This window comes from Anguilla anguilla, chromosome 1, assembly GCF_013347855.1.
Source record: "Anguilla anguilla isolate fAngAng1 chromosome 1, fAngAng1.pri, whole genome shotgun sequence".
NCBI lineage: Eukaryota > Metazoa > Chordata > Actinopteri > Anguilliformes > Anguillidae > Anguilla > Anguilla anguilla.
The window spans coordinates 46,605,026-46,627,274 of record NC_049201.1 but is presented as its reverse complement, the minus strand read 5'-3'; the positions used below and the strand labels follow the sequence as shown (position 1 = coordinate 46,627,274).

The 22,249-nt window shown below is 39.6% G+C and overlaps 1 protein-coding gene across 2 annotated transcripts in view; it reads right to left on the bottom strand.

Moving 5' to 3' along the window:
* LOC118235692 (tumor necrosis factor receptor superfamily member 11B-like) overlaps positions 1-22,249 on the bottom strand; it is a 113,076-nt gene that overhangs the window by 13,854 nt on the left and 76,973 nt on the right. Inside the window, exon 1 of one of the 2 annotated variants that reach the window (XM_035433454.1) lies at positions 533-615. The exons of the other annotated variant lie outside the window; for it this stretch is intronic. Coding sequence (XP_035289345.1) covers positions 533-565 — 33 coding nt within the window. The 5' untranslated portion in view covers positions 566-615. Of the gene's footprint in view, positions 1-532; positions 616-22,249 lie in introns of those variants that run through there. 2 annotated transcript variants of the gene reach the window in all.

Here is a 22,249-nt window from a genome sequence, read left to right as displayed (position 1 = left end):
ACGTAGATTCGTTCGAAAAACTGGAGAACGTTACTTATTCATCCTCGTGTAGCCTGTTGCGACAAAAACCGACATACAGCAGTTCGAGGTACTTCGAATTTCTTAAAATCGGCATCAGTAACCTAAATCGAATATCCCTTGTTATAAAACATTTTCATTAAAAAGTCGTACAATTCCATAAATGAAACAACATTCCAAAAATCTTTCTTTTTCCTATTCCATTCTTTTCTCAATTTCAATTCTAGCAAAACTCTGAAACAACGGTGTCTTAAGCCCTTTGACAGGAATGATAATGTCAAGAAAGGTCCCTATGTAAAATAATTATTCACGACAAAAACCCATCATGTATGATAGCCTAAACTAGCATTATCCGCTCTCGTCACAGCATGCGCGCCTGTCTCTAGTGTAACGATGCTCAACGATGCCACTGATGCTGCGATCAACAAATTACAATGGAAAACGGCGTTAACAAATAAAAATATTTGCCTATCATGTAGCTCGAAGAGAAAAGAAAGCGCTTGCCATAACTCACCACGTGTAATTTCATTGCTGACTGTGATCTCATATTACCAACACTGACCTCTCTCTATCCAAGTGAAATACGTTTGTACAAGTTCTTATCCCATACTTATAGTAAAGGATAAGGGAAGAAAACTCTGCCCAGCCCACTTCATGGCATTTCCACGGCCAGTAGATTTTTCCTCTTAGACTTTGCTGCACGCTCTAGGTGTAACTTCACAAATAAGTTCAAACCACATTGTTGATTTGCTTCTGTGCTAGAGAGTACAGTGACTCTTTTTCAAGTTTCCATACAAAAGGTGGGAGTTTTTGGAGCATACATAGGTCAGCATTGCAATTTACTACTGAGCACATGTTTAGTAAGTTTATTGTCAACTAATTTGCAGATACTTTCTTGACTACAGAAGTTCTAACAAAAGAAAATAACTACATTTAAGTATTTGATTTTTGAAAACGTATAAATTAAAACATTCCTGCCCTTTAAATATATTCCACATTTAACAGTAAACTTGACCTTATTCTTGATAAATTCCTCTGTAACTATCATTCTCTTGAAAGACAGATATTGATTTATATATGCTGATACATTCCACATCAGCTGTTTGCTTGAACATTTTGAGCTCACTGCTTTCTTGGAAAAGCAAGTGATGCAGGACTCCTTTTTCAGTGCCAAGCTTAATTCAATAGTGTAATATACAGTGAGTTCTTCAATCTCTTGTGGCAACTGATATGTCAAATTGTAGCATCCATACCTGAGAGATTTTACAGATTACTTTGGTACAGGGTCATTCTGTTTAGAATGTTTCCACAACCAGAGTCTTAATTCTCCGTAAGGCACAATACACCGAGGTTGTTGGTCTAAACCTAACCAAGAGCACTTTGACTTCGAGGCAGTAGCAGTGCCAGAGTTACAATCACAGGTGTAACAGAAATTTTCAGGTGGACTGGGGGGACATTGTGATCATGGAGCTGGAGGCTGGAGGGAGATAGATCGAGACTGCAAACCGGGGGGAACCTCCAATTGTTGGGTGCACCAGTTAAAAACTGGGTGTGGTAAGGACACCTAGGACATGGCGTGCTGCCGGCAAGTGGTTTGAGGTCCATTCTCATTCAAGCTAGATTAGATATTTCAGCTGGTGGGGACAGCTGTAACACCAAAGGGATATACTTTGTGTACAATACATTGTGACAATCTGGAGAGAGTAGTTGCAACAGTTCCCAGATCTTGATTCTCTGGTCAAAGCCAAGCAAATGCTGAAACAAGAGAGTGTAACACGCTGCACTCAAAGGCCATTGCACATTGGGGAAAAGCTGGCTTTAGTGACATGACCCAGGTCACTTGGGACTGCATATCAGCCACCAAGTTCACAGTAGGTGTCTGGAAAGGCATATATTTAATCGGTAAGTGTGTGGTCAGTGTAGGCTTAGTTTATGGTCTTACGTGGATCAGACCATATCATTGGCTGTAGGAAGAAATACATAAAATAAACTATATTTTAGGTTTGTTTTTACACTGCATAAAGTATATGGCTGTGCGGTTCGCATGTTCATTCCATTTCCCTGCCCTGAGATATTACCCATGATACATGCCTGCAGTGAGATTCCTCCCACTTCCATTGCTCCATCTATTTTGCATTCAATGATATTTAGAATGTATGAAATATGTTATGCTTCCAATGCTTCTAATTGAAGTGCATATTCTGATCTCAGCTAATGCATTTTTCAAGATAATTTATATCAAAGTCAAAGTGCTCTAGGTTAAACTTAGACCAACAACCTAAGTAGAACTTTTAAAGGCTTGTGGAACATGGCTGCTATAAAATCTAAATTTTCACATTTTGTGCAATATTTATTTGGAACCTATAATAAGTTATATGATGTTAACTTTACATGATGATTATCAAAATTTCATGATATACATGTTCCAGTCAAATCTGAGTAATTGGCATATCAGATTTTTGTTGTCAACATCAGAGATATTGCAGTTAAAATGTGTAAAAAAAAATGTGCTTCATATTTGTGGCAGAGGACAGTGCAATGAATCTGAAGAACACAGCGACAGTCAAGGGTGCAAGTTGTGGGGGGATATGGGGGTTATACCCCTTCCCTATATACAAAACAGACCAAATAACCCCTCAATAATATAGCATGATGACGAGAAAAATAATTTCAAAATATAGCTGCAAGCAGCGATGTTGGGGGCCAAGCACCAAGGGTGAGCCGCAGATCATTGCGTGCAATTTGTGTCTTTCTGAAATTTCTGCAAAAACATAAACAAAACTTTGTAACGATTTAGTTGCCTTCATACCACAGTTGCGCTGCTTGGGTGCACTGCATACTTCAATGGGAGAAGGAGACGAGCAGTGTGCAAGGTCCAGTCATTCATTCTTCCCAGCCTGGCACATGCACACATATGGTACTTATGGTGGTGGAGCATCAGGCCATTTTCCCTGAAAGTACTCCTTTGAGCTGTCGATTTTTCCCCCATAGCCTGCTGTACATCCTTTCCTTTCTGCCTATCCTTTTCTCTCCCACAAGAGCTCATGTAATGTGATATGCAAGTGAAGCGTGCCTGCCTGTCAGCATGGGAAAGGGGAGAAAATGTAGCGAGAGAGAAGAAAAATAGGTAGAAGAAGAATCCTAGCAAAAACAATAGGGGTCCTACACACCCTTGGGGCTTGGCTAGCAAGCCCTTGGTGCTTGACCTCCTAATAATAAAGATGGGGATTTCATGATGTGACTGGGATATACTGATCAGTAAGGCTAGGTGTTTGTCACAGTAGTTTCAGGTGACATGGTGTGTGAAAAAAGCAACTGGCAAAGATGTTTACCAGGGAAAATTAGGCCTAAATAGCACACAAGCAATTTCATAATGGTGTTTTTTACAAGACAAAGCCATGCCAAGCAAAGACAGTGGTGCTGTTTGTTCCATTTCTACAGTAGGTTAAATGTTCAAATGTACCTCATAAAATCACAATGCAGCTCCAACATTTTCTATTAGCAATGCTTTGTGCAAGAATTACTGAAAGGGCAGATTCAGTAGCCTAAAATATTTAATAAACAAATTGTGCTAGAAATGAGGTCTTAAGCAAGAATGTCATCACCTTCTATATGCTTTATCCATAAGCATTGCTTCCAGGTACTGACCTGAATAATTGGAGGAAGGTCTTACATGTAGTGATGTAAGGTCTTACATGCAGTGATGATAAGCCTTTATTTGACAAATTAAGAAAAGGATGTCTCTGCACTCTGACAATGACGTTATGACTTTAACTTTACCAGCGTATTGTCCTATTTAAATTAAATACTGCCTTTGCTGATTAAGAATATCTTAAATAATTTGGCCCACTCATTATTACCTTGGCCCACCCACTAATTCAATCCTGCCGCCCCTGCTGCTTACATGGAAAATCAACTCCGGCTCTGTTCTCACAGGATGCTGACAATGAAAACTGTGGGAACATTTAAGGACTAAAATGCATGTGTGCGAAAGCTGGGGCTTTATATTTGCGCTTTGCTTTTAAACACAGGTGTTCTCTAATGGAACAACCCAGACTGTAGCCGCTCCGAGTCAGTGTGATTGACAACCTAATGACGTATAATTTCCCAGAGTGTGTAGGGTGGCACTTGGGGTGGCCAATCAAATTTTTTGGGCGGCAGGTGCCACCACAGCCCCCTCTCCTGGACACGCCCCTGACTTGTAGGTGGTTCTTTTGCAGCCAGCAACAGCCCATTGATTTTTTATAAACTTCAAGCACTTGTTACTGCTGTGACAGTTGTGCATGTCATTTCATTCGTTTCCCACTGCTACACATGAGATCTATTCATTAATTTAACAGATTTACGTTATTTGAACTCTTGATTTCTGTGATGTCTTCCATTTTTTGTTAAGTTTTTCGTGATTATCAACAACTTTGCCATGACAGCTCCGCGATTTCACATTTTCTGCGACAAATACCCTTACTGATCCGTGATTTGTAGTATTTACTCTGTAGTAATTTCCTCTTTGATTTGACCAGAAATGATGTTCTTTAAACAAAAATCTTACAGGGAGGCATGCCCCAGGACCCCCTTTATTCCAATCTACCTAATATTCAAACTGAAGTTATGCCCTTGGTGGAAGTACAGTAATGACAGACAAATGCAGAATGATTAGAATTTGCTGATTATGAATAAGATGAGATAAGATTTGTGCACAATTCAATCAACATTTTCATTAAGACTGACTTACAAATGAATATAAGAGTTAAGTGTTCTTCTTCATAAACATTTTGACAAGTTCATTATTCATCAAAATTAACTCGCCACATTTTTTGGGAAAAAAGAGCCTAACACTTAGATTTGCTTGCAAGTACAAGTAAAGAACATGTTCATTACATCCAGGCCTTTGTCCTCTACTGCCTTAAAGATCCTGGATTTTGGTAGCATATCAAATTCAATCTCTCATGGTGACATTAAGCACTTAGCAAGACCAGCTCTTGCTTTTGCAGTCGCCCTTTTCTCCCCTGCTGAAGGAAGGTACGACTTGGAACAATCCCTCACAAGACCAGAGACTTCTGCAGTCGTTACACAAACAGTACTGACGTTCCAAGACGTGGCTGGGGTTTCTTGGAGGCTGAAACTACAACCATGGTTTTTTGAGGGCCGTGGCGGAATCCTCTGGGCAAATTACAAGGCGGACTAAACCACAACAACGGAAGAAGGGTAGGTGGACACGTAGTGCACACGGAGGGAAGCTATCAGTGAGAAAGCAAACAGGGGTCAGCTGAGCTGTGGTTTGGAGTTGTGTGTTACTCCACGTACTGGGAGGGTGACGTGGGTGTCAGGAGGTAAACCAGCTACTGCGTAGCACAAACCAGAAACTCGACCAAATCCAAACTTAAATCCACCCACTAATAACAAACGACAAATGCCATGCCTAGTGGTCGCTACTGTTTTCCAGGCTCACGGCCTGAACTTATGAAGAAATAAAAATCCCAATATCAATGAATGATTTGTGTGTGTGTCTGTGTGTACATGCATATAGAGTACATACAGTAAACTCAACAAAAAAATATATAAAATATACAAGTACAGAGGTATATATTTTTCTCAGAAATGCAGAAAATTATATATATTTTAAATTATAATGCATTACACAGACCACAATCAAATGTTTTACAAAATGACAAAAAAACGATCAAGAATCACAAATAATCACACCCCTGTTCTTATTTGTGGTTCCTGCCGTGGCCATTATAACAGCAAGTAGTTACCTTCGGTTGTGATTTATAAGGTTATACATTTTTAGGGGTGGGGTCCTCAACCATTCATTTGTGCGCAGAATTGCTCTAGTCCTTCAGATACTTGGGTTGATGTCCACGGACACGGAGTTTAAAACACCAACGTTCAACCGGATTCTGGTCTTGAAATGGAGATGGCCACTTCAGGACATTGATCTTGTACTCTGTCAACCATTTTTTGTTGCTTTGGAAGTATTTTAAAGATTCTATCTGATTGGAAGTGATAAGGTGTGGGTTTCTGGCAGAGGAATCAAGGTTTTTGGACAAAATGTCTTGGTTTCATCTATTTTAACAAGGGCCCCAGGGTGTGTGGATGTGAAACAACCCCAAAGCATTAAACATCCACCATGAGGTGCTTTTCAACATTACTTGCATTATTTGGATGCCAAACACAATACTGATATACTTGTCAAAAAAGCTTGATTTTTGTTTTATCTGACCACAAGACACAGTTCCAATTGTAGTTCAGATGTAGTTTAGCAAATTCAAGATGCCATTTTCATTGGACTGTCTTCAAAAGAGGCTTGCTTCATGCAACATAAAAGCCATTGTCATGGAGGCGTCATGGAATCGTAGCTTTGGATACCTTGTAACGCCATGATGCTGGGTTAATTTGAAGATAATGAACTGTGCCCCTTGGCCTTTTTTGCCTTTTGAACCATCCATGTATGAGCAAGATAAACATGTTTGTAGCCATCTCCGGATCTTTAGAAGTCAATGCATTTATCCGATGCTTTCAGGGAGTTCTTGGCATTTCACCATGAAGACTAAAGTATTTCAAATGTGTGCTCCCTCCTTTTTATAACGTGAAGTAACATGAGACCATTGTAGGCCACTACACAATTTCCTAACTTTCCAATGAACATCAAGTAAGTTGTATATTTGCGAAGGTTTTTTTTTGTTGTTGGATTGTATTTAAAAGAGTAGATAGGAGTGTGAATAATGGTGATCCAGGTGTTTTCTGGAAATAAAATATTATTAAAACAAATATGTTTTACTGTAAAATAATATTCACACTGTAGGTTTAGAATTTTATTAATTTTGTGAGCATAAAATGTACTTGTATTCTTTATTTTGTACAGTTTTTTCACATGTTTATCAGGGGTGTGAACAAAAAAGGGTTAAATGCTGTTAAAGTGCAGATTCTCGACTTTTATTGAAGAGCATATTTTATACATTTTGGTTTGAACATGTAGAAATGACAGCAGTTTTTTAATCCCCCCATTTCCGCACAACATAATGTTTGGGACAAATTCACCAGTGTTTCTGATTTGCCAGGTGTGTTCAATTTCTTCTGTAGTGCAGGTATAAGACAACTTTCAGTATCTAGTCTTGATTCTCCGTATGTTATTGCTGTTTGTCAACATGGGGACAAGAGTTGTGCCAAGAAGGCCATTATGAGGGAGAAATTTTTTAAAAAGTCGAAAACACTGGCCAAACCTTAGGCCTACCAAAATCAACTGTTTGGAACATTATTAAGAACAAATAGAGCTCTGGTGAGCACAGTAATCTCAAAGGGCCTGGTAAGTCAAGGAAGACCATTACAGTTGATGACCGCAGAGTTCTCAACATAATGAAGAAAAACCCCCAAACACCTGTCCAACAGATCAGAAACACTGTTTAGGAGGATGTAGATGAATGCAGATCTATCAGTGACTACTGTCTGCAGAAGACTTTAGGAACAGAACTATAGAGGCTACACTGTGAGATGCAAACCATTAGTTCACTGCAAAAATGAGATGGTCAGGTTACAGTTTGCTAATATGTACCTAAAAGAGCCTGCAGAGTTCTGGAAAAAGGTCTTGTGGACAGATGAGTCCAAGATTCCCTTGTATCAGAGTGATGGCAAGGGCAAAGTGAAAGCATCTCTGAAACATGGTGGTGGGGTTGTTATGGTTTGGGCTTGTATGGCTAGCACAGGTACTGGTTCACTTGTCTTCACTGATGATGTAACTGCTGAGAGCAACAGAATTTTGAAGTGCACAGAAACATCTTATCTGCTTAAGTTCAACCAAGTGCCACCAAATGCATAGGATGACACTTCATCCTACAGCAAGACAATGATCCCAAACGTACTGCTATAGCAACAAAGGAGTTTTTCAAAACCAAAAACTGAAAAATGTTTGACTGGCCAAGTCAGTCACCCGAATTGAATCCAGTTGAACATGCATGTCACATGCTGAACAGGAAACCTAAGGCAACTAGCCCCCAAAACTAACAGGAGCTGAAGGTGGCTGCAGTATAGGCCTGACAGAGTATCACCAGAGATGATATTCAGCACTTGGTGATGGGTCAAAGACTTCAAGCTGTCATTGCATTCAAAGGATATGCGACAAAGTACTAAACTTAAGTACTCACATGACATTAATATGTCCCAAATATTATTCTGATCTGAAATAGGGGGGCTATGTATAAAAAGTGCTGTAATTTCTACAGGGTGAAAAAATATCCTTAAATAAAAGCTGGGAATGTGCACTTTAACCACAGGTGAATTGTTTGATTTAAAAAAATCTAAAATTGTGGTGTACAGAGCTAAATCAAGAAATTTTTCCCAAACATTATGGAGCTCACTACATATACATATATAAGTGTGTGTTAAGTGGTGATTAATAGGTGAATGTGGATTTGCTGTTGTGTAATTTGTATAAAGTTTCCCAAGTGTAAAGTGTCTAAAAAGTCAAAATCAGTCCCATTTGGGCAGACAATTTCTGTGCTGGATGCCTCCAGTTCTACACAGAGAAGTCAAGAGATAAAAAAAAGATCATTCCTGATATTGTTCTGTGAAATAGATAAAAGATCATCCAAAACTGTAAGAGAGTATACGAACCATGCTACCTGCTTCTCCGTATTTTACTTGACTTTTGCTATCTCGCCTTATCTGCTAACAGTTAATTCACATTTTTCTGGTACCTGGGGAGACTTAAAATATTACTTATTTACTCATTTACTTACTTATCTCACAACAGATAAGCGTATGGACAGGAATCTCACTCCAGGCCACGGGCAATATACCATTATACTGAGATAACAAAATACAGCACTTGATATGTCACAAGGTTGAGATGAAACATAAAGAAGATTATGGTGTTTTGGAAGCCCTTTATGTGTCACAGGGAAATTTCTGAAGAAATTTAAACTGTTTTTCAAAGTAATACACTGAATCAGTTTTCAAAACAAGTTTCTTGAGGGAGACTGTGGTGGTGCAATCTGTAGGGTGGGATGACTCCCAGTCCATGTGAGAATTTTCCTGTATGGCCAGGGGTTCAATCATCGACATGGCACGTCCCGTGCAGCAACATCATCTCGGTCTGTAATCCTTTCTGCATACCCCTGTATGAGTAATGAGTAAAAAAATGCATAAGGTGGGCAGGCTGTCAGATCTTTTTTTTTATTTTAAAGGCGGGTCTCTCGCTCAGATAGTGCAATATTTATTTGCAGCCTTAATTGGGGGAAGACCTCACCAAGCTTCCCAGAGTATCTCTGTTAATCTTATAGATATGGAACTGTATTCAGGCAGCCAACTGTAGTCTGTACATACATGCATATGTGTAGTCTGTACATATATACATACATACAAACATTCATGGATACATACATACATACATTCATTTTATGAAATGCACAATTTGTTAATCTGTGACATACATCCTGAAAATCCATGCATAGATACAGTACATACAGTACATGCATGTCTACTATACATACATACATTTTATGAAATGCACATTTAGTTTATCTGTGACATACATACATACATACATACATACATACGTAAATTTTATGAAATGCACTTTTTGTTGATCTTTAACAGTAAAGAGTAATTGCCGTAATCTAAATTAAACAGAACCCTATATAGCCTACCTTTGAAATCAAAGCCTGGACAAAATTATAGACCTGTTGGCCTTTGCTCTGCACGAAAATGACATCTGAGTATACAGCAAATGAAATATAGGGTAACTAAATTGCCAAATGCTGCATAACCTCCGTTGGTAAATGGTCTGCGTGGCAGCAATGAAATTTGCCAAAAAATGCTTGGATAGGATGAAAGACTTGAGACCAATTCATGTGGAGGACGAGGCCTCTGCCGACCATTGGAAATCTGCACGAGGTATGTGACCTTCTCAAGTTATCCTCACTGTGCCCTGTGGTCTCTCTGAATGCTCCCATTTTGGTTTGTATTTTGCCTCTCATTTTTGGGTAATTAAATCAAGTGTGCAACACTTTCTGAGGCAAATCTCAGGAAGATGTACAGTGAGGCTCGAAATGCAAAGCAAAATGTTGGCCTTTATCAATGTGGCCTCTCACAAATAAATAAAAATTACACTGTGATAGCAAGCAAGCGGAATGCACTGACACATGCTAGGTGAAACTTTAAATAGTTATAACAAAATATCCTTGGTTTGAAAGAATACTTTTGATCAGGCCCGGATCTAGACTGCTCAGATTGGGGGGGCTATTAGAAATTTGGGGTGGGCACTTTTTCACACAGTGGGCTATACTACATTGTTGAGCTGTTTTCCTAGTTTTAATATACGACTGATGTGTCTATTCTTAAACATTACCACTCTACAGTTGCACTCAAAATTATTTGCACATGAGGAATAGGCTAAGATTTTAATAGAGAAGTATCAGGTGTGAGCACTAGCACTTACTGACTTCTGGGGCTAGAACAATTTCGCACATGGACATATTTCAAGTTTGAACTATTTGAACTGTTTGAACTATATTTGTGAACTCTACATTATGTTCTCATAGTCATCCCTTTAATCAGGACCGCGTCTCCCTCAGCCGCGCCAGCAAACTGACGACAGGGGAAGCAGAAGCATGCATCTAGTTTGGTTGAGTATTACAACCACGGCCGTGATCGGTACCAGCTCGGATTAAACGAACGAGACGTCAGACTAAACATTCGTTTAGGAATTACTTTTAGTATTGGTTGGGATGGTGCACTATTATTCAGATCACTTAGATGATTTTCAGCAGCAGGAACTACACCGCTGACTGCACTGTGTTGGTGCGAAGTGGGCAGGGAAGATGTAACATTACTGCTTGAACATTACACTTGATCCGAAGGCACCGGTTCCGAAGCCTGGGAGTTCGAGCTAAGAGCAGCTGTAACTGAATTGCTGGTAGCAAGCCTTGATTTGGCAACCAAAAATCATTGCATGGTGTTTATGGCTGTGTATGACTACTTTAAGTGAAGTCTAGCACGTAATCTATCTAACCAGGTAACTTTGTTTATACTGAGCGCTGATATAAACATTAGCAAACTGTCAAATGTGAAATACTGTTATAGTGTGCTTGCTAGCTAACAGAAACGTTAGCTAGCTAGCTAGCTATTTACCTAGTAAACTAAACCACTACCAGTAAGGATCCTTATTCAACACAACAACAAACTACAGCAACAAGATAAATTTTAACAAGAATAAGCTTCAATAAGAATGAACTGATATTCCTCCTCCACTGTCACAGGCTCTACAATGCTCCGCAGAATGTTAATTTAAAGTAATAATCTCGAAGATTTTCATTAAAATAAATGTCTTTTAAGTCATTATCTATCGCTGCATTGGGTAACACAATGGTGATTGAGCCTATTTTTATATTAATTTATACTATTATTATTATCATAATTCATGATTAAAAAACTTGGTGTCTGTGGCGACATTCCCGGGAAAAAATCACAAGCGGCGCACAGTTAGGGACGTGTTTTTCATCACCCATCAGTGGTTGGTCTGCCAGAGAGGGTAGGCGGAACTAACGCAACAGGCTCGCTCTTCAACTCACTTGTGTGTGAGCGGCATACTGTTTTTTTCCGATGTCTGCATGCGTTACAATAACAGAGAAAGGGGGGGTTGGGGGAGTTATGGAGCCCTAAAAAGTTTTTGCGCAACATGAGAGATCATACTATTTGTTGATGTAGATTTTGTATTACATTTAATGACAATGTAACTTTACTAAATTACATAGCTATTTGCACAGCTAACGCTACCTACCGGACCATGTCATGAAAGACAACATTAGTTTAGACAACGTTGCGCACAGTATCCATCTCTCATATCAGGTAACGTTGCGTTAGCTAGCTAGCTAATGTAATTAACACAATCTAATTATTTTGTCCAACCAGCAAATCAGAAATCAGGAAATTCTGACGGGGCGAATGAAATAAACGTGATTGACAGATTCAAATGGCGCAGAATAAAGTTGACCAATTGGGTGGGCACAGCAGAAATTTGGGTGGGCATTGCACACCCATGCCCACTTCTAGATCCGGCCGTGCTTTTGATATACATGGTAAATGGTAAATGGACTGCATTTATATAGTGCTTTTATCCAAAGCGCTTTACAATTGATGCCTCTCATTCACCAGAGCAGTTAGGGGTTAGGTGTCTTGCTCAGGGACACTTCGACACGCCCAGGGCGGGGTTCGAACCGGCAACCCTCCGACTGCCAGACAACTGCTCTTACCTCCTGAGCTATGTCGCCCCCATGAAACAGAATTTCAGGGATGTTTGCCCCGTTATAGCTACCATTCTTCTTAAAGTGCTTTCCCCCATTGATTTCTTTCTTGAGTTGCTCATTTTACCCACGTAAGGGCATCGCACATTTTTTAGAGGGCTACTCAATCCACTTGTAGTGTCAGGACACATACACATACAGAAATTTCCTTATCAAAGGAATGAAGGGCCAGCTGTATAGTATATATATATATAAAAGAGAAGAATTACATGCTGATTACATCAATGTAGGGAATTCACAAAATAGTCTTAAATTACTACAGTGGCTTGCAGATAGTCAGCAAGACTGAATTTCTCATGTGAATGAAAATGCATACCATAGAGCCAGAAAAATGTTACAGAATTAATGTGTGTCTGGGTAGAAATGCAAAGTAGGAATTTAATGTTGGTGAGTTCCACCATACTATACAATTCTAAAAGTGGAAAACAGCCAGCAAAAAGAACCTCAAACTTAAACGAAAAATGAAGCTGAATGGACATCAGATTGGCTCAGTAAGTAAAAGTTTGTTGGTTTTGGGGCATGTCATTAGGGACACAGTTGGCCTTGTCTCACCAGTGGCCACTGCAACTTTAGTGATAAGAGTGCAATTAGCTCCCTTGGCTGGAGACCTTGGTCTTTTGTTCAGTTGGAAAATTGTATCTCTCATACTGTGATGTGGCTGGAGTGGGCTGTGGTTTTAATCCTGCTGCAGACCTACGTCCGTTACAGTGCTTCCATGACTTGGATAATATGACCAATGCCTATTAGATGGCTGAGGTTGCTGTGGGAGTTTATAGGGGGAAAATGGAGAGGAGTTCAGAGATACTGGCTTCTCTGCTGAATGTGAAACCCCCTTTAGCATGGGACCCCAGTCTTTAGCTAAGTGAGCTAATCCTATCGCTTGCTGGACAAAGTGGCCAGTGAGGGCTGTGGATCAGCCTTTGTCCTTGATGCCCTTAATTTTAGCTAGCGTTGCAGTGAGAGGACTCCTCAGTGACTTTGAAAGAGTGCTGACTGTTGACAGGAGTGTCAGTGACTGAAACAGCTGCACTTGCTGATGTTGAGCTGCTGTGTGAAAGGATACATCAATATGGAACTCTGAGGGAAAAATATCAACAAAGGGAAGTATTGGTCAGACATGCATACTGGGGGATCGTGTTTTTCCATACATAGAAATCCCAAAGCAAAGCAGAAAAGCAAGTCCAGATAAGTTGACTGTAAATTTCACCCTGGGGCAAGAGCAGCCCATTTTCTCAAGAATGGTGGTCATTTTAAAATATGTGATGATGATACAAAACATAAGATTGTAATATCTGATCTGTTAAAAAACTGAAACCATATAGTGACATACAGATTATTGCCAAAATTAACATGTGTGTCTTTAAAACTTTATATCATGCCAGAAACATGTCTAAAGACACATGCATTATGCATTCTGACCGATGACAACGGATGAGTTGTTTCTTTATGATTTACAAGCAATTAAATTATAGATGGGAACCAGCATTCCTGGATAATCCACAAAGCTTTATCAAGCTAGCAATAAGCATTTATTCTGCAGAAGACCATTCAGCACTTCAATAATCTTTCAAATAAAGAGAGGCAAAACTCTGTACATTATAAATCAAATTTACCAGAATTAGGCCTTCATTTACGTGATTTGTTTTTAACTTATTTATATATATGCTGCAGCACAAACATGCATAATGCATGTCACAAAACATAAAAATACATTATACATGATTTAAGTTCCTCTTAAAAAGGCTCTAAAATGTTTTGTTTCATAAAATAATAGTTTAATTAAATAATAGTACCCAAAAATACATTACACATGCTTTTCTTTTTTACAATAAAGATATTTAAGGCAGATTCTTGGAACAGTAAAGTAGATTTTCAGGGGAGACAGATTAAAGCATTGCCAGCCAGGTAATTATTACAGCTAGGTTATGCTAGTTGCATTTGCATAGCTGGGTGTGTTTGCTGCTTTTCAGTGAATGTGCACTGGGTGTGTTCCTGTGGTCCATTCTGTGGTTGATGGATTTAGTATTTGGCAAGAGAGGGTGTTGCCCATAAGACACATCAATAAATTGCTTTGCATGATTTATGGCTTTCTAGAGAATGATTACTGCATTGAAAAAAAATAAAAATGCTAAAGGGGAATGGCCTTCACAAGTTCCACGATTTTTATTTTATTTATTTATTTATTTATTTACAAAAAGGTACATTTTGAATATGGTGTTCACAGACATGCAAGGTCTGCAAGGTCAAGCAGTGGGCAATCTCATAGGAGAGCATATTTTTTTATGTAGTGCTGATTGCAACAATCAGTTTCTTGACCAAATCTTTTGGGGGCTACAGTAATGTGTATTACGGTGATGCTCAAAACTAACCATTTGCACATTCAAGTCTGAGCCACCAAGAGTAAAAGTGTGAGCCACCAAGAGTATAAGATTGAGCAAAAGTAAACACCCAGGGGAAACTGCTTGCTTTTTGTTTGTTTTATCTGTTTTGTGGTAATTGGGATGAATGTCTTCCCTGTGCTCCGTGTTTGCAGGGCCAAAACGGCAGTTGAAGTCAAGTTTCAGAACGTGGTTAGCAGTTCCTTCACAGAAGCCACAATATACCATGGATGTGTACCAACACAAAGCTGCATGTACTGCACACATACTGTAAGGCCTTAACTTCAGAGACAGCAGCTTCAAAGCAGAAGAGAAGGGCCCTTTTGATGAGACTCGCAGATTTGGAAGCAACTGTGGCCACAGGCCTCCGTGTAGTTGCACAGCCCTTGGAAGCTATTTTTAATCTCTCACTGAAAGCAGGCCTGAGGCCCTTCAATTAATTGGCTACTTTTTAGGCAGTCAAACTATTCATGGTATTTCGTCAGCAAAGATCAGAACTCACATCATCATTAAGTTACCAATGGGTTAATGGCAGTGTACATCTGGCAGAGTGCAGTGTATCTGAACATGTTTTAATGTGATGTAGGAAGTATACATCGGTCATATTTAAATTACACCCTGACTTCATATAGAGTACTGAAAAATAATGAATATATATAGCCATATAGCATCAAAAGAAATAGGAGCATACGAAGCCTCAGAGGCCATCAAGACAGATGATGTTTCCTTCTTGGTATTTCTGATTTCTTTCAGCATTGTTTTCTTATCCAGTGATATCTTAGTAAGCATTTTCCATACAATAATCCTCCAGCAGTTCTCCAATTGCACTGAAAAAAATCATTTCTTTCAGCAGACAACTTCTCATCCAGATATAATTCCTTCCTCTTTTGAAGAGAACATGACGTTTGATTTTGTGACAATGTAAGTCTGTCACTAGTTTTGTCTCCGGCTAACAGAATATTTGTCACCTGTGCCAGGTTTGGCAGTTTTGTGGTCGGCAGTAAACTTGTTTGCATCAACATGATTTTGTCGATGCAATAGGGCGTGTCAATGAAAACATTTGCCGCTGTGCTAATTTGGTGGTCAATAATGTGTGTGAGTTTGAAATCAACCTAGACCATGTTAAAACTGAAACAATGCCGCATTGTGCTATTTTGGTAGTGATGCACCACACGTACAGTGCCGTAAAAAACGATACGCCCCCTTCCTGATTTCTCTATTATTGCATATTTGACGCATTGAATGGTTTCAGATCTTTAGACAAAATGTAATATTAGACAAAGGGAACCTGAGTAAACACACAACACATTTTATTAATTATTATTTCATTTATTTAAGGAAAGAAGTCATCAAACACTCATAGCATACTGTATCAAGTACATGTTTGAAAATAATGAATCTCAGTTGAAGTGGCCATTTTTGTTTATTTTAAAAACCTCCACCACACCCACAGTTAGTTAGTTGTTGTTGCTACAGTCTGCCACCACTAAATGATCAAAACTGAGTTGGACCTGTCAGCGCCTTGTGTTAGGGTTAGCATTAGTCAATATTGCCCCTTGACTGTTAAAATAGCGCCCAAAATGTGTCTTTCAGTGAAGCATCACAGGTGAGCAAGTAGCCTTGTACATGTAGGGAGCTCAAGGCAGGCAGATAGGTATGCCACTAATTGGAATGTCTCATGTGATGCTTCCATTAACCTCAACATTATCGCACTCAATTTATGCTATGTACAGGCTACAGGGCAACTTAGATAAGCAGTAGCAGTGCAATAATGGCAGTAGACCTAGTGGAGGCTAAACCTACATGGACATTTGCTTAATTGTAAGTTTTATAACAAAAAAAGTTACTTTTTGTTTGTAGTCAGTCTAAAATTAGTCTGATCTATTCACTTATTTCACTTCAGGACTTTTTTGCATTCCATACTTTGGAACCTGGTGGTTTTTGACTGGTCATAATAAACTGTGCCAGCTAACACTCCATAATTACACGTAAAACACAGCCCATGTGATAACCAAATCTAACACCTGGTGTTAGAAGTAAATGCTGAGCACATGACATTAGGACAAAAAGCAATGGATTTGTCATTACTGAAGAAAACGGAGGCATTAACATGGCTAGGAACATTTTCTGTATCCTTCAGGTACAAATAAAAACAAACAAGGGAACGGTTTTCAATTAGATGTGATCGTGACTCACCCATAAAAACATATGCTGGAAAATTACTTAACTTCCCAGTAGTGACATTAGTAGTCCTGTAAATATACGCATGTCTGCTAAATCATTTTGTGCTCAAAATGGAATAGGGTGCCCAAAGTGGGTGGGCAAATGCTGCAGGCTAGGTTAAAGTGGAATTTTCTGTCTGGTCAAAAAAAAAAACTAATTAATACCATATCCGAGCAATTCAGGTACAATTTCAGTAGGTATAATACAAAGAAAAATGTATTCATTTCTAAACCCAAATCTACAGTACTTCTATGTGTCACAGTAGATGAAATTGTGCATATTGTGTACAATAGATTTTGTCTCCAATGTCCTTTTGAATATGGTACATAAGCCATTACCTGTGCAGAGCAATGGATACAAATAATTTATTCACACACAGGTAATTAAATCAAACAGGGATAACTATTGTTAATTTTTATTCAGCTTTCTTTTTTACCTCATCTGCTTGGTTAATCAATTAGTCATGTTTGTCTTTCTAATGATTTAAGAGCCCAAGCTAATTTTACAGTCATGAGTCTTAGAATACACAGAATGTAGATTATTCCAGACTCAAGGTTAAGCACAAGGATGCTTTGACTGCGCCAGAATGCCAAACAAGGAGGGCTAAATAAAATGAATTCATTGCCAGTAAAAGGGCGTTGAAAACTATATTTGTCTGCCGAGGTTTTGTGACTGGAAAGAGAACAGAAGAAACTGTTTAATCCTTTGGTAGAAATTGATAGGTGCAGAATGGAAATAAGTCTCTCATTCAAGACGAGAGACCCAGTTTGGAAAGAAAAAAAATAAATATCAGTGAATGCGCTCCTTGGGTTTTTTTTCACCATGCCCTATTTATTTAAGGGGGCTGTCGAGAGGAGGTTTCTTAAACTCTTCCGTCCCGAGACTTTTTCACTGGGACTTCTTCAGAAACCACTGGTGGTACACTGACGGTCATCCTGTGGTTGCATTATGTACCCGTTCGTCTTTTTTGGAAGCTGTCTTGCCAACCACATAATAGGCTTCAGGGAACCCAAGTGTTTTGCAACCTTTTGAAATAGGCTCCAATGATGATGACTTGTCTGGGGGGATAACCTGGGCTTCTCCAGACATCTCCGGAGCACATGAATGACTGCTCCACAAAATGAGATATATATAGGCCTGCTCATACATAGAACTGATTCCATGGATGTTGGATGTGGAGGACAGCAGTAGGCAGAAGTTTTTCACATACAGAAAAGGTGAAAACACTGGACATATAGGAAGGGTTAAGCTATCTGTGTTTGTGGCATTTTTCAATGCCTGGCCCAGTTGTTGTCCCAATTATTTGGCTTGCTGTTTCTGACACTGGATTTGCAAATTAGACATAAGGTTCCTCAAAAATGTGCACTGATAGATTTAGCACAAGATAGACAGTACCCCTTCCCCAACCCCAGGTCAAAGTGCCATTTCATTTATTTTTGTATGTTAATGTGTCTCTGTAAAAAGGAGTAACTACAGGAGTAACATTTTACTGAAATTTAGAATTTCATGACTGTGAGATATAAAATAGTACATTTGAAAATAAGTGCTTATTAGCAACTATATCATGTCAGATTTGATCTTCATTGAATAATAATTTTAAAAGCTAAATATTTATTTGTCAAATACTATTATAGCAACAGTGAATTTCTTCAAAGTACAGTAATTGTTACATTTGTGATGTTTTTGAGGGAAAAAAAAGGCTAAAAACGGTTACCCATAAGCCACTCAGGGAAACCTTTGGAATCGCACTGGTCAGACCTCTGTCATATGACCGTACTTCCACCTCCGTGGTGATTCCCTGTGAAGGGAAACACTGCTGCTGTGGGCATTGACTCACACCGCAGGATATGATTGACCTCTATGGTATTCAATGCAATAACACATAGTTTATGAACATATAACAGATAATACCTCTTCCATTTTCCCACTGCTCCAAGCTTTATGGTTGGTGCTCATTAGTGTGCCCTTATAATGACATCTTGGCAGTTTAAACTGCCAAGGAGAGTGATTCAGGGAGCGAGACGGCAAAACTTTTCAGTTTCTTCCACACTGGAACATAAATGTTCCCACACGGGGTACATTAGCATGTGTAAAATAACAAATGCACTGGAAACAGCATAGTAGTTCAGTGTAGTACCTGTTGGACAGGACTGGGGGAGGGGGTGGTGGTGGTGGAGCTGCTCCACATGAGAGTGCCGTGGCCAGGTCCGCAGAGGTGTTTTCGGCAAGTGGTCAAAAGTGAGCTCAAGCGGCCCTTTATGCCCGTCGGCTCCTGTGCAGGGATCAGCCCAAAGGCTTGAAACTTGTGACGCCACCACCTCTCCATGCTAATGCGGGCTGGCAGCAAACCTCTGCCAAGAACCCAGAAACCACAGCGAGTCTAAAGTTCACACTTGTCAGGGTGTCTCGTGTGGAATTGGGGGAGGAATCCCGCGGCTGGGTGACTCAAAAGTTTGCCACGTTTTGACTCACTCATGGCTTTTGGTGTCGTGAGGGCTGACCCAAGGCTTTAAAGGCAGGTGAGGGGGAACCTGGAGAAGAAGCGGTGGGAATGGCCTCCGAAAATAACTCACACTGGTCACGTGTCCCCCTGCTAATATGGACATGGGTCTGGATGAGTCCTTGGAAGAACAATGATGAAGGCCTTGACTGAACGATAATAAGTACCTTGGAGATAGAGAAAAATAAACAATTTTGTTGCCCAAGGTCAGCAGGCCAGAGTAAATGGGAAAGGTGTACTTATTCTAAAGTGGACAGTATCACGCATCACAAAGGCCCATTGTCTCAACCTGACTTGTTGATTTTAAAGAAATTACTGCCTGCCAATTTGTAAATTGGATTTTTTGTGTGCATGTTATTTATATCTTGCTGCTCTTAGTGCCAACAACCCCCATCCTGCCAGAAGCATAAGAGAATGATGCTGCAAGTCCAGATTATTTCCTGAGTTTGGCGAAAGTTGTAGTGATTTATTGAGTGAATTTTTAAGAACTTCGCACAAGAAAATCACTTATTTTCCACCTGTTTCTTTGCTACAAGTTAGAGTTTTTAGAATTTTATCATTTGGTTTTTGGTTGTTTAGCCCTCAGATTTGTCCATTTGGTGTACAACATGGACCAAAGGGATTAACATCTGGTTCTCAAAGGCAACTTCAGAGCACAGTGTGTGGTGTGCTGTGGGTAACCAGAGTATGAATAAAGCTCAAAAGGTCCTCCAAACCCTCTGTGTTTCAAAGAGTCCCCTGGGCTAAAATGGAGCGTGTTATCGTGCTCATTTCTCATTTGCCTATATTTGCGGTCCGGTGAGAAAACGGTCATTCTGGATGACTCAAATATGGCCAGCTGTCGTTTTGTAACCATACAGGTTCAAATAGCCACATTCACCGCTGTTTTACAAGTTTTGGCAAAAACTGAATCTCATCTAAGAAAAGAAGTCCTAAAACAGAGGGATCAAGCTGACAAGAGAGAGCACCCCACTCCTATACAGAAAAGTCAGGGGGAAAAAACAGATAACCAATGCTTCCAATGGGGAGACCAAGTACTCACAGAGACCACCCGTTATTAAATGTCAATCTGCCGACCATACGGCTGCCTTCTAAGATCTTAGTGTGCCAAATCTTAAAGAAGCTCTGTTGGTAGCTGGTGAAACCCATGGGCTGCTGCTCAGCAGTAAGAACGGCAGATGGGTTCCAAGAATCCCAGCTGCCTGGAAGCTGGAAGGCCGCAAAGGGCTTCCTCCGGCATTTCGGAACGGGGCAGTTCTGAAGAGAGCTCATGTCACTGCAGCCACAGACACACCCAGCACCAGCCTGCAGCTGTCTCTGGGCCATTGCGAAAGAGATGCTACATCAAGTAGCACGCCGAGTCTTTGTTTTTCTGGCTTTTCCTTTTTACTACTCTGTATTAAATCCATGGCCTTTCTGTGGTCACATATTGTTCCAATTTCCCCTTTTTCCCTTTTTTTTTGCAGCCGTACAAAGGGACCGCCAAATTGAATGTCTGAAGTCTGAGTGAAGTCATCATTTAAGTATAAAACCCGTACCGTACTGAATATCTTGGATGAGACACACTTATAGGAAATTATAGGAAAAGTGATACTGTGTTTGAGCAAGAACTTTCAAACTTTCAAAATATATCACATATCTAGGTGTGCATACCTTGGAATTTAGAGTAACATCTGAATGCACAATATATTAAGGCTGGATGTTTGTCACGAAAAATATTGACTGGAGTCATGGAACAGTCACAACAAAGTTGTTGAAAATCACGGAAAGCTGAAAGAAGCGGAAAAAATCAGAGTTTAAAAAACAAATTTATTTATTAAATTAATAGATTTCATGCACAGCGGTGAGAAAGATTGAAATGACAGGTACAAATGTAGCAACAGTAACAAGTGCTTGAAGTGTCGAAAAATGAACTGCAGTAACTGGTTTCTGGGTACAAATAGTCCATGCGTGAAGTACATTTATAGGCCATTGCATTTAATCGTGGAAAGAAAGAACATGCTGTTTTGCCTTTAATTTAACAGAATGTTGTTAGAAATAGATCGTGCTCAAATTGCATTACTAAAATAAAACATGGTTACCATGGATCAATTTTTATTTCTTTCAAGTCAGTTTTGGTACAACATGTTGCACATTGCTAAGTTTTGTCTTTTATGGAGTGCCACCTGTCACTGAATGTTACCATAAAGGGGGAAGGAGCATTGGGCATCAACATTGTTGACAGGGGCCATCAAACATCTGATTGCAACTGACAAGAACAGGAATCTTGATCCAGCGCATTCCAGAATCTTAAACATTGTTGCACTTTGTTTCTCCCAGCATTTGGCAATATTGCTAAAATGTATATGCCTATACAAATAACACTGTAGGCTATGTTAAGGTTGACAGTTATCATCCAAAACTACCGAAAAATCACAGAAAGCACAAAAATGGAGGGAACTGCAGAAACAGCAAAAATTGGGAAAGCCACAGAACTGCCAAAAATGGCAAAGTCCATGACGCCAGGAACTTTCGTGATAAACACCCAGCCTTGACGATTATGCATCACTGAAGGAATATCCATAAACAATGAGTGATGACAGTTGATGTGCCAAACCTTTAACTTGCTTCAGATAGCCCAGCCAGCACACAGCCAACCCTTTTGTTTCTTCACCTTCTTTCAAAAAAAAAAACAACCAAACAACAGAATTAAGCAGCTAATACAGAAGTAGGCAAGGAGGGCCATATCTGTTTCTGAACTTCATGCCAGCTTCTGGTCTTTATTACTTAATTAGCCTGAACATTTACACCATATAACATTTTAGGTATATTATTTCTTGATAAGTGCACTA